Source organism: Calonectris borealis, chromosome 20 (genome assembly GCF_964195595.1).
Source record: "Calonectris borealis chromosome 20, bCalBor7.hap1.2, whole genome shotgun sequence".
NCBI lineage: Eukaryota > Metazoa > Chordata > Aves > Procellariiformes > Procellariidae > Calonectris > Calonectris borealis.
In genome coordinates, this window is record NC_134331.1 from 8,340,541 (window position 1) to 8,352,883 (window position 12,343).

The window sequence follows — 12,343 nt, forward strand, 5'->3', positions numbered from 1 at the left end:
AGCTGCTCTGGGAGAATGCCGTGGGAGACAGTGTCAAAGGCTTTACCGAAGTCCACATCCACAGCCTTACCCGCGTAAGGTGAGTTGGGTCCATAATCACCTAACATGCCCCACAGTGGAGTAGTATTAAATAGTCCTTGAAAGCAAGTATTTTCAGCCTTTCAGTGCTATTTTAATGGAGAAAGAAACTTCATTCAAGCTCAGTAGAGCCTTTTAATGCAGAGAGGCTACAAAGACAGCCAAGGCCCTATAGCACGCATCCTGGAGAGGTTAAATAAGCGTAAAGCAGAGCTTGTTTAGGCAGATAAAGACGGGCACCATGGTGATCTAATATGGCCTACAGCTATCTGAAGGTCAGATGCAAAGGTAACAGAGCCAAATTCTTCTTTGCAGGGCCAGGCAATGTCACAACAATGTAATTTAAAAAAAAAAAAAAAAAAATCACCAGAATGGTAGCTGGGCACTAGAACAGGTTGACCAGAGAGGTCGTGAAATCTCTGTCCTTAGAGATATTCAAGACTCTGCTAGACAAAGACGTAGCTGACTTGATCCACTGTGGGTGATGGTCCTGCTCTGACTGGGGGGGTTGGACTAGAAAATTCTGGACAATATTTTTATGACATCATCAGGATGGTCCCAGGCAAGCTAATAAAGAGCTGTTAACGATTCTGTTACAGCATGGTTACACAAGCTCTCTCAAAAACAGAGGTACAAACTGACAGCTGTGCCAGAAGCATTGTCAACGCTCAACGAAACAAGAACTGGAACAGAGAGAAGTTCAGGATGGCTTCAGTGAACTCCAGAGGCAATATATAACAATTGATAGAAATGTCTGTGTCCAACTGAGTTTGAAATAGCTAAACAATCTGCGTGCCCTTCAGACTGCTCCATTAATAAATGGATTAACCTGGGTAAACAACCCAATATGAGTCAATCATACTCAGTGAAAGAAGTGGCAACCTGACTCATCTGACATAAGCAGGCATTGCTGTGAAAACCCTTATAAAAATCCCCAGGGCCAGGGACACACCAATGAGGAGGGAATTTCACTAGTAGTTTTACTTGAATAGAAAGTAGAAGATATTTGTTTATTTCACATGGTTTATAATGGGACAGGAAATTACAAGATCCTCATAAAGATGGGAAACGCACCACCAGGAGGCTCAAAATGCAAACAAGGCAACTGCTTTCTCCAGTTTTGTGTTCTGGGAATCAAAGAGGCGGACTTCTCAGTGAAGGCAGTCATCTTTCCTCTAGCATCATTACCCCGTGTGAACTTCCATCTTGCAAGAGGTACCATAAAGCTATCAAAATAGACTCACATGTGAATACCCAGGCTTTTAAATGTTGCATTATAGTCGGCCATATTTATTCTTTTTTCTTTTTTTTTTTTTGCTAGAAGATCTTGCTAAAAGACTTTCAAATGCATAGCTGAAAAAAACATAAACTACTTTCCTAAGATGAAGGCATTTAAAGCACCAGTGCATACAGACAACTCTGACACCTACCCATCACTGAATGGGTGAGATGTGACAAAGGACTTGAAATCTCAAGAAGGTTGCTAAAAGAAGTTATCAGGTATAGGACAGAGACCCCGTATCTCTGTACCAGTATGGTAGAGACTTAGGCAGAAAGACAGAGGCATAGGGTTAATCATAGTATTAGATGCTGGAGAAACTACACAGCTGAGTTATCAGAAACCACACTGCAGAAATTCCGCTGATTTCACAAGTACTTATTTTTTCCTTTGCTCCATCAACCATTTCCAGAATGGCTGGTAACACACCATCATATTCAGGCCAGCCCACCATGACTTCAACTAGTACAACATGTGTGCATCTTCTCTTCCAGCAGAACTCACCTCCTGGCTCTCAGTGAGGGATAATCAGATAGCTGGGGAAGAGGTTCTTCTTGAAGGATTCCTCGTGTGCATGTATCTACAGCCACCATGCCAGTCTGTACAGGCATTAGTAGTGTAACAATATTTTATGTTCCAAGTGCCACGAGAATGCTGTCACATTCTCCGATCTGTTCATGACCCCCAATATAAGTGCCGTGAAGGACTGTCACAAAAGTTGTTCAATGTCTTCATGGCTGGTGTTTATGTTTGAGTATTCTTGGTGTGCTCTGCACTGTACTGACTGCTTTGTGCCAGCACTGACTGGTTTCGTTCGACTATCAACGAGAAATGTAATTACTACTTCTAAGAATAACTTCTCTGAAAGTAATAGCAATTATCAATACGTTTAAAAACATACTCTGTTAATAAAAGAAAGCCGGAACCAAGAACTCCCAAAGCAGGTACAGGAACAGTGGGCAGAGTTCAGAGGATGCTACAGGAGTTTCTGTGCAGGGTTTAAGGAAAAGTAAAATCATGAAAGAGCCCCTATACATTGCCTGCCTAGATGCACACACCACTCCAGGGTGCATTTCTTCCTCTTGGAAAACAGTATGAGAGGACAACTGGGAGCAAAAGTATTTCACTAATTACAGCCCTGAAGTAGAAGTTCGAAGCAGAGCAGTGGGTTACCAAGGCAGCAGCTGGTTGCCTGAGTAACCTCTGCATAATCACTTACAAACAGTACAGAGCTATAATTTTCCTCCAGAACATGGCTGTTGTGCTGCGATATCTGCCCCTGTACTGAACCTGATCACAGGGGTTAACATAATGAACAGGACGCAGGAGCATGTCACATGTGGTGGAAAAAACCAGACAAATACCATAATTTGTATAAGAAATCTCCCTGGGCATCACTTGAGAGAAGATCCAAAAATAACATGAAGTAAGTTCTCAGTGTAGTTTTCAGAAAGGCTAACGATACGAAGAAGTCAGAGTCCTGGTTCTCTTCCTTCCAGACAGATACAGTAGACTCTTGTTGGAAAGCCAACTATTATGTTTTATTTCTTACTCTACAGAAGTAATCTGTACAAGCTCTAGGTAAATTTACTTGAACAGGCTGGAACTTAGAGCCCTAGATGAATAACCTCTAGAATCAGTTTTCCTTCTTTTTTATGAAAAATTAAGGCTAGATGTGTTTTAAGTTACTCATCGGGTAGATTAAATAAACTATGATTTTGGCAGGAAGAATGGATAGAGCTTCAGTAAGTTTGTTCACCAACTTATTAATTCTTCTAAATTTGTACCATATGCATGTGTATTTTCCCCACTAACAAGCACTGAAGGAAGATCCACACCAATTACAGGGCAAAAATCTTTGCAAAAGGAAAAACTATTTACCTTAGAAGAAAATTTGAGATGAACCTCTGCTTCATCAGCTAGACTCTTCTTTAGCTGAGCCCAAGCCTCTCCTAGTGTGCTGAAAGAACACAGAGAGACAATGATCAATGCTCTGTCTTCTGCACATCCTCCTGCAAATCTGCAAGATTTGTCAGATAGTGTCAGATAGATATGGTAGAACACTTTGTCCCATATCATGCTCAGCAAAATCATGGAAAAGGGATAGCAGAAATCTAAGAAGATAACCGATCTCTGTGACCAAGGCAAAATTATATTGGCATTGTATGTAGCAGATCTTTGAAAACACTGTTCATAATCTCCAGTTACAGAGATGCCACAGTCTTCATAAGCAAGATACTTCAGTATCTTATCCTTACCATAACAAAGTTTTTCTTTTCTAATCCTTAAAATAAATGTTCACCAATGCAGTTTTCCCATTGCCTCTTCTACTTTACACCCTACCTTTGGTGAACAGATTATTCTACCTCTCCTCGGAGAAGCCTTTCAGTATTTGAAAATTACCAGTTTTTTTCTCCACCTTCTTTTTCCTTCAGACAAATTATTTTCTAGACAACGGCGGTTCAGGTATGCTTCTCTAGACCCTCTCCAACAGCCTAGATTCCTCTTAATGCGTCATAACCAAACCTACACTGTCTTCCAGCAGAGGTCTCCCAGTTGCTAAACTGGTAACAGATTATTTCGTATCAGACACTCTTTCTTCTACATATCTCAGTATGATTGCTTTTTTAGACAACAGCGTGAAGTTGTTGATGAATAAGCTTGTGATTCACTATAGCCAGATCCTTCTCCCACAAACGGTTATGTAACTGTATCTTTCGCATCCTGTGAAAGTATAAAACCTGGTACTTTGTCCTCATTGAAATGCATCTTAATTTTTTTCAGTTCCCTTCTCTAGTTTAACAAAATAATTCTGAATTGCAACCTTTTCTTCAAATTGTACAACCATCCCACCTACCTTTGTCTCATCTCTGATTACAGTAAACCCACTATTTATTCTGTCATAAGTCATTAACAAAAATATGGAAAAAAATCTGGGCTTGGGACAAACCTTATGGGATCTCACTCCATAGCTAATTTCTGCACTTTAATTTTTGTAAGTAGCAGGCATGATTTCTTACCTAGTTTTGCACCTTAGGCTTTATTTAGGCTGCATTTCTCTTGGCTGCCTACAAGAATCTCCCATTGCAAAAAGCTATACTAAATTAAGAACTATGATGCTGACTTCTTCTGTTATTCCGGAGGAATTTAGGTTGGTTTGACATTGTTTGTTCTGTATGCATCCACAATAATTGCTTATCACTTGAGTTTTCCGCTGAGTGCTTCTACAAAACTTGATGGTTTATTCTACCACTTTGCACAGGTTATATAAAGCTGACCAACCTACAATTTCCCCACTCCTTCTCTCTCTCCCCCACCCCCTTTTCAAACATAGTCATATTTGAACCTTCCTGATAGCCTGAAAAATAGCCTGTCATGTGCAGTGCCAAAATAATGATCTGTAATCTCCAACATTGCTCCAATGAGTTGAGTCCTCAAGTATGGTGTTCACCACAGCTAAACAACCTGAGATTGTTTCCACTACATAAGTGCTCCCAAATGTTCTCCTAGTCCCGCCCTGAGGTCCCCTCCCACTGTCCAGTTCTTCCTGGTACTAACTATTTTATTTGATCTATTTAAGTAAAGAAGGCATTTCAGCCTGCTAAGCATCGTCTGCATCTCTTATCCAACCACAATGACTTAAATGACCATGGATTGTATCACTTTCTGTGTACATGCAGCACCACTGTACTCACAGAAACTTGGACAGAACCATCCCGATACCACAAATCGGTCCCATCTTGTCACCCTCGCGTCCCACTCACATACATGATGGTGGGTCTTCTTACCACCAGAAGGAGGGCTGAGGACCCTGGAGGGACAGCCCATACCTTGTGTCAATTCCATAGACCGCTGGACAGCAAAGCTGGAAAATGCTCTGTGGAGTATGAAACCAGCAGTGGTAACCAGTGTGCTCACAGAGCAGTTCATGGGGTCCTCTGACTCACACCTTCTCAGAAATGAGAAGACGACCCTGGTGAATGTTTACTTTGAGTGTGCTAGGCTGCAGTCCCACTTTTGGCTCCTTCAAATCCTCCTGTTGGCTGCTCTTCCTCCTTCACTTTTTTAAATGGAATTTTTCCCTTTCCTGGGCCTCACCAATAATGAGGATCTTCTCACTAGCCTCTTCCTGGTCCTAGCCAATTTGGCCACCACAGCACCTTCCATTCCCTCATCTTGCCACCTCTCCAGGCAGAGCACCACCAGGCAGTGTTCCTAGCTCCCTACAGTCTGCTCTGTGTCCCCTTCAGTTCCCTACTTCAACTTTTTTTTATGCTTCGGTCCTTATTCTCTCTCTTTTCATCTACTCTCCCCTAGTTTCCTTCCCCTTTGTTTTTTTTTCTCCTACTGGGGGTAGGAGAAAGTGGGAGGAGGATGTGGAAGAAAGAGGTTTTAGCTTTGCTAGGACCAGTTTAACACCCACCCCTAAAGGGGAAAGAAGAACAGAAACCATTGTCAGTGTAGGTGCTTAGAGAAGTAACAGCCTAGTTAGCCTCTTGCAATTTCTGTCCCTGCCTACTGGAAGCTGAGCAAACACCTCGTGGAGCTTCACTGCCAGTAGAAACACACTGTGTCAGAACTAGGGTGAAGACAGTCATTTCCAACCTTGGCTTTCAGTGCTTAAAGGGTTAGAGCAGATCGAGCTAACAACTTCTAATCTTTCAGGAGAGGTGTCTTTTCATTATTACTGAAGAATTACAATCTAGTCTCAAGTGCATTGCCTAATACCTTCTTAATAACTTCCAAAGCATGAACACGCTGTAAATAAGGGACAATCTGCTGCTATTCTTGGAGGGCCAGACCCAAGATGAGAAGAGACTTCTTCCTCCCTCTGTATGTGCTGCTCCAGTTCTACTGGCCTGACCTTATGGATCTACTATCAGCAGTGTATATATTCCATATATTCTTCCATATTCAAAGTAATTTAGTACTTATACACGCTAATCCCTAAAGGAACTAGTGCCGGCTAGAACAAGGATAGCATAAACACATTGTCAGAAATGCAAGGTTTTATACAGATATTCCTAAAAATTTACCATGAACATCTTCAAAAGAAAAATATTCCAAAGCAATTCTATCTTCCTCAACACACCCAGGATGCCAAGCTAAATAAACCTCTACTCAACGGGAGAACTCGGGAAAAATACATGTACCTGTGTGGGAGGAATGCCTTTTATGTTAAAATTCTTGTCTCCTGCAAAAGTCACAGAGACTCACTTACCCTTCTTCCTGAGCAGCCAAAGAATTCTGAGACAGTTTGGACAGGTTCTTAGCATATTCCTCCTCAATCTTTATCCTACACTCACACACACACAAAGACAGAGAAAATAAAAAGACAGCAGTAAGTAAGCTTTAAGGCAGAAACCCACACACATAATTTAAAGAAATTCTCTGTATTTTAACAGATCTTGCCACAGCAATTTTCCTTTCAGTCTCCAGGGCTTGGCAACACCAGTTTCAGGATCCATCCCTCCCCTCCATATGCTAAAAATGCAATGGCAAGAGCAGGGATATATGCAGGACAGCATGTGTGATAAAATTAGAAGAAAAAAATACAGTTCTGGAGAGCAAATAACAAGGACAAAGTGTTTCTACCGTGCAACATGGACTGCCTGCAAAATTGAGCTCACTTGAGAAGCATGTGTTTCAGTATGCTGCTAAACGTGAGGTCGCACATCCTTGAAGCAAAGATGAAGGAATGCAGCGATACAGAAGAAATCCAAATAAGGTTTAGGGTGCTGGATGGCGCCTTTCCTAGGGACACTGAATGTTTTCTGCTCCCTGTTACAGACAACAAAGCTGGTGAAGATGTGGCAGGGGCTTCTATCACCGACAGCCCCTGCCCTTCACCCATCCCACCCACTGCCCTGTCCTTGTCTCCTCTCCATTCACTCAGCAGCACCACACCAGGAACAGGATCTGAGCTTGCCAGGGGTGAGGGTGCAGAAGAGGGAAGCTGTTGGCACACAACCGCTATGGGAATGGCTGCAGGGAGAAGAACAAGTGTAGCTGTTGAGCAAGGGGTCAAGTGTAAAAGCTGACTGCACAGCAGGGAGGAAAGCAGCAGCTGCTGGTTCAGAGGTGATGTGCATTATGCCTGAAACCCACCTCCAGCTCTCCTGAGTTCTTCTCCTAGTGAAACATTTGCAAAGTAGGTGCGATCCCAACTAGGGCAAACAACAGGCTATTCGCTGGTTTTCAAACCAGCTTGCTCGATAGAGCATCTCCAAGAGAGAGCTGAGTGACACCCAGGTGGAGCAACTCCTGATTCTGTGCTAACTATGTACAAGCAGGGGAAAAACTGTACTATGCACAAGCAGGTTTGAAATCCATCTCCTTCCAATGAGAAGACAGAAGGTGGGATATTTTTGGCATGCCCATTTGCAGTAGCTAGTTGAGCAAGCTCTGTTATGCATGGCACATTTGAGACAAAAGGGGTCCCTTGAGCCAGCTAAGAGGGGTCTGATATTCTGGGCTGCTGAAAATATGATCTGGATGTCACTCTGTGGAATGTAGCTGGCTGAGGCCCACAGTGATACCCAGCTCGGTATGGCACAGTACAACTACAGACTTCACCCAGCATGTAGGGGTCCTCTTTTTCCTGCTCCCGTGAGAACAAAACCAGCCAACCCCCAACGCCTGCTGTAGCAAGACCAACAAATACAGTTGTCCAGCAGCAAAGGCTACACTGTGGCTAGGACTTCACTATGAAAAGGGCTTTATCCAGGCACATTTAGAATCATAGAATCATAGAATCATTAAGGTTGGAAAAGACCTCTAAGATCATTGCATCCAACTGTCAACCCAACACCACCATACCCACTACACCATGTCCCTACATGCCTCATCTACACATCTTTTAAATACTTCCAGGGATGGTGACTCAACCACTTCCCTGGGCAGTCTGTTCCAAGGCCTGACCACTCTTTCAGTAAAGAAATTTCTCCTAATGTCCAGGCTAACCCTCCCTTGGCGCAACTTGAGGTCATTTCCTCTCGTCCTATCGCTGTTACTTGGCAGAAGAGACCAACACCCACCTCGCTACAACCTCCTTTCAGGCAGTTGTAGAGCACGATGAGGTCTCCCCTCAGCCTCCTCTTCTCCAGACTAAACAGTCCCAGTTCCCTCAGCCGCTCCTCATAAGACTTGGTCTCCAGGCCCTTCACCAGCTTCATTGCCCTTCTCTGGACACGCTCCAACACCTCCATGTCTTTCTTGTAGTGAGGGGCCCAAAACTGAACACAGTATTCGAGCCTCACCAGTGTCGAGTACAGGGGCACAATCACTTCCCTACTCCTGCTGGCCACACTATTTCTGATACAGGCCAGGATGCCATTGGCCTTCTTGGCCACCTGGGCACACTGCCGGCCCATGTTCAGCCTGTTTCACCTGACTTACTTTAAATACCTACTTTAGGATGAGACTAATCTTGTCTTAGAAGTGACAATTTCTACAGACTGGAAAGGGACCATAGGTCAACTATAATGAAGATGCAAATGTCTAAATGTAGCAGAGATAAGTGTCCAGCCCAAAGCTATGGCTCACTACTTTTACCTCAGTTATCAGGAGTTCCCAACCAAAGCTCTAGTCTACATCCTTCACCATGCAACTTTGTCCTGCTGGATTTTGGCTTAAGGGTGCCTTTGAGTGATTTACTTGTGGATGGTAGGTGTGCAAAGGTGCTAGCTGGTCTGCTGACTGTTCTGAGCTGCCCATACAGACAGACCCACACAGAATCTGTCTGTCTTGGTCCTTCAACTCATGAACAGAGGAATAACCATCTTCCATCATAAAGGTTTGCTGTGAAAATAATGAATTGAAAACCCTGGGAAGTTCTTCCTTGATATTGCTGTAGCTGGGGAAGACAAAAGGAAGCCTCATGATTTTCACAATCACACGTGACACACTATGTCTGCTGCGATCAGTGCCATCACCCTAAATGCAAAGCCACTGGCTTCGATGGAATGGTCCTCACCGGTCACAGCTTTGGCCCAGGCTCTGGGATTTCAAGTGGTAGTTGTACTGCAGGTGTATGGCACTACCAACAGGGCAGACTGCCTTGGCAAGGAGGAATAACAATAAAAAATAACAATAAAAAGGTGAATTGCTTATTGCTTAAGAGTCCCAATTATAAGACATAAATTGTTCCACCCCAGCCTGGCGTCCTGTCACCATCTGTGGCCAAAACACCTGTTACCTTGAACACCTCAAAAGATGCTAAAAACCAAGATGAAGATACACCTCAAAGAGGGGAAAAAATATGCCTCCCGGTCCTGGCTGATATAAACACCCTGCAAACTCTGGATTGTGGTGACTGTGAAACACCAACACACCAATACACAGGGACTCCTGAGCCTTGTAAGCCAACCTCCAGAAATCCCCATGACTGTTTTGCAGTTACTCCAGCTTCACACCAAAAAAACCCTAAGTTTCTTGTTTCCACTAACTTGTTTGAAAACTTTCAGAATTTCACTCCCTGTGTAGTCAGAGGCATTACATATAAGTGCATTTTGACCCATATTGTCTTGACTTTATTAGTTCTAGTTGCTCTTGGATGTTTATTCTCTGCTCTCTTAGGCTTTTTTTTTTAAATAAAGCACTTCGTGTGCCCACACTCAAGTAGTTTCAGTCACACCATGTTATAATGGATGAAGAAAAACTAGAGAGCTACAAAGGGAGGCAAAGATGATCTGATGTGACTATCATGCAAGAAGAAACTAAATCCATTAAGATAACATGGGGATAACACAGAGAAAAGGTGATAGAGGATACCTGACAGACATCTACACAACTGTCACTGTGTGAAGACAGTGCTATGAGTCTTTTTACACTATTTCTCCAAATTAGGAGGCAACAATGAAATTAACAGAAGCATAATTACTTTTCCTGTCGTGCATAAATTGCTACAAACTGTTGCAGTGGTCAAAAACATAAAAAGACTCAAAAGGATCAGACAAACAGTGGAAGATGTTTACAAGTATCTGCTGAACATGGCAGACCTAAGGCAAACTCTGGCTCTGGAAATCCCCAAACTTCTGGTTATTGGAAGCTGGGAGGACATAGACTCTCATGCTCTTTTCCTCTTACACACCCTGTATTGTCATGGCCAGATTAAAGTCAGCGGGCTAGACAGACCTTCATCAGATTCACTACAGCCATTCTCCTGCTTGTGTTTCTTTTCATGTAGCTAAATAATCTGCTATTTATTTTAAATTTTCAAAGCATAGCCTAGCTCAATTAAAAAGTGAGTGGCCAAAAGCCTAAGACAATGTTCCTTTGCTAATAAAAACACCGCTTCTTGCACTTGGAAAGACTAATGCTATTCAGGGCAGTCTGCAGATTTTCTTGGCTGTTTTGGAGTGCTTACTTGAATGCAAACGCTGGACCATATTTTCACTTTTGACTTAAAGTAATTCTTTCCTTCTTTCACACCCACATCCTCCATCTTTCAGTTCAGTCAATTTACTAATTATTTTCCTCTCTTTCTTGAGGTCTGCCTTATTAAAATTTGAAGTCTGTATTATAACCCTACCTTTGTCAACAAGAACTGAATGAACACATAATTGCTCAGTCTAAGATTGCTATTTACAAGTAGCTCCTCTAAAAGCATCTACTTGATAAACTAAGTTTCAGTTAGTTTTTGGTTATTTGATGAAGAAATCTGGTTATAATGCTCATCCCAGCTTCCTATTTAAAGCTATTTTTATTAGCTGCCTGAACCTCGTCTCCAGAAGGCTGGTTGTGGATGGAGAGAATTTTTCGGGACATGAAAACCCCTAGTTAAACGTGGTCTTGTATTCCCCGAACCGCCTGATGGTCATCAAGAAAGTCTTATCAGTACTTCTTCCCTCTTAGCTGGAAATGTAAAGGTTCCCCTGATGGCCTGAGCTCTCATTTCCGTGAGTAACCTCTCCAGCTCAACACCGTCCTCCTCCTTCTCCACACAGAGCAATCCTGAATCATTTGTCCCAAACAGAAGAAAAATATACTCATTTTTTTTATAACTCCCATCTAGATCCTCTTCACACTCAATTCCAAACCTTTTTTGTTTCCAGCACACAGTTAATCTTTTCTGTCTTTTCTTCTATAACATGCCTACTTCTTCCTCTACTTAAGACACAAACACGCCTCTTCCCAGTGTCAGAGCTGCTCCCTCCTTGCTCTCTCTCATTTCACGCCAACTTTCCCTCCCTCTTGAATGCTGCTTTCTTTTGTTTCTGTCAAATTTCATTATATATTACTTTCTTTGAAGCAGCTTTCCATCTCTTTTCCCTGGCCACAGCTATCACAATTCTGCATGCCTTCTCCTCATCTTCTAGCTTAGCAAGACTATTTCTCAATTGTATTCTTCCTTTGCCAGCTGGTCCTTTCTTCTATCTGCATCCTCTGGTCACACTTTTTCATGGACCATAGAGGCAACTGTCTCTCGGACTGTCTTACGTCAAAGGCATTAGGAACCACACATGGATGCTGGGCACTCTGCACCTCCTGTATCAGACTGTCTTTACTGCCTGTGCTATACTTCGCATTTCTCCACTTCTGCCATATCCCTAATACTAAAAAAAGACAAGAGGGAGAAAGAAAACAAACCACAAATGAAAGCAGCTATCTGCAAGTTCTGCCCAATTGAACTGTCCCCCAAACGCTAACATTGGTGCCTGTTTGTTGTCCCGTTCATTGCTTCCACCACTATTGATTTACATCAGCACAGCCACGCTGTGTCTGCAGCAGCAGAGCAAGAAGGCAATACCATCCCAGCAGCAAGCACCAACACAGAGGCAATAACAGAGGACAGCAGCTCTTCAACTGGTGCAATTGCCTCCAGGTGAGAACATCCATCAGCATGCTCTGCCTTCCTCCTGGGAGTAAACACTACTTGTTCTCTATGGGCTGTCCTCAAGTTTTGAGAGTCATCCTCAAGATGATTTACACTGGCTTGGACACATGACAAGCAATTTCAAATAACGGTGACACTACTTATGAGTA

At 42.9% G+C, this 12,343-nt stretch overlaps 1 protein-coding gene across 4 annotated transcripts in view; it reads right to left on the reverse strand.

Moving 5' to 3' along the window:
• The window catches only part of GAS7 (growth arrest specific 7), a 105,492-nt gene that overhangs the window by 16,996 nt on the left and 76,153 nt on the right, over window positions 1-12,343 (reverse strand). For all 4 annotated transcript variants that reach the window (XM_075169745.1, XM_075169746.1, XM_075169748.1 and 1 more), the window contains exons 8-9: window positions 6,579-6,653; window positions 3,239-3,317 (exon numbers count right to left, since the gene is read on the reverse strand). In XM_075169745.1, the coding sequence (XP_075025846.1) occupies window positions 3,239-3,317; window positions 6,579-6,653 (154 nt within the window). The remainder of the gene's footprint in view (window positions 1-3,238; window positions 3,318-6,578; window positions 6,654-12,343) is intronic.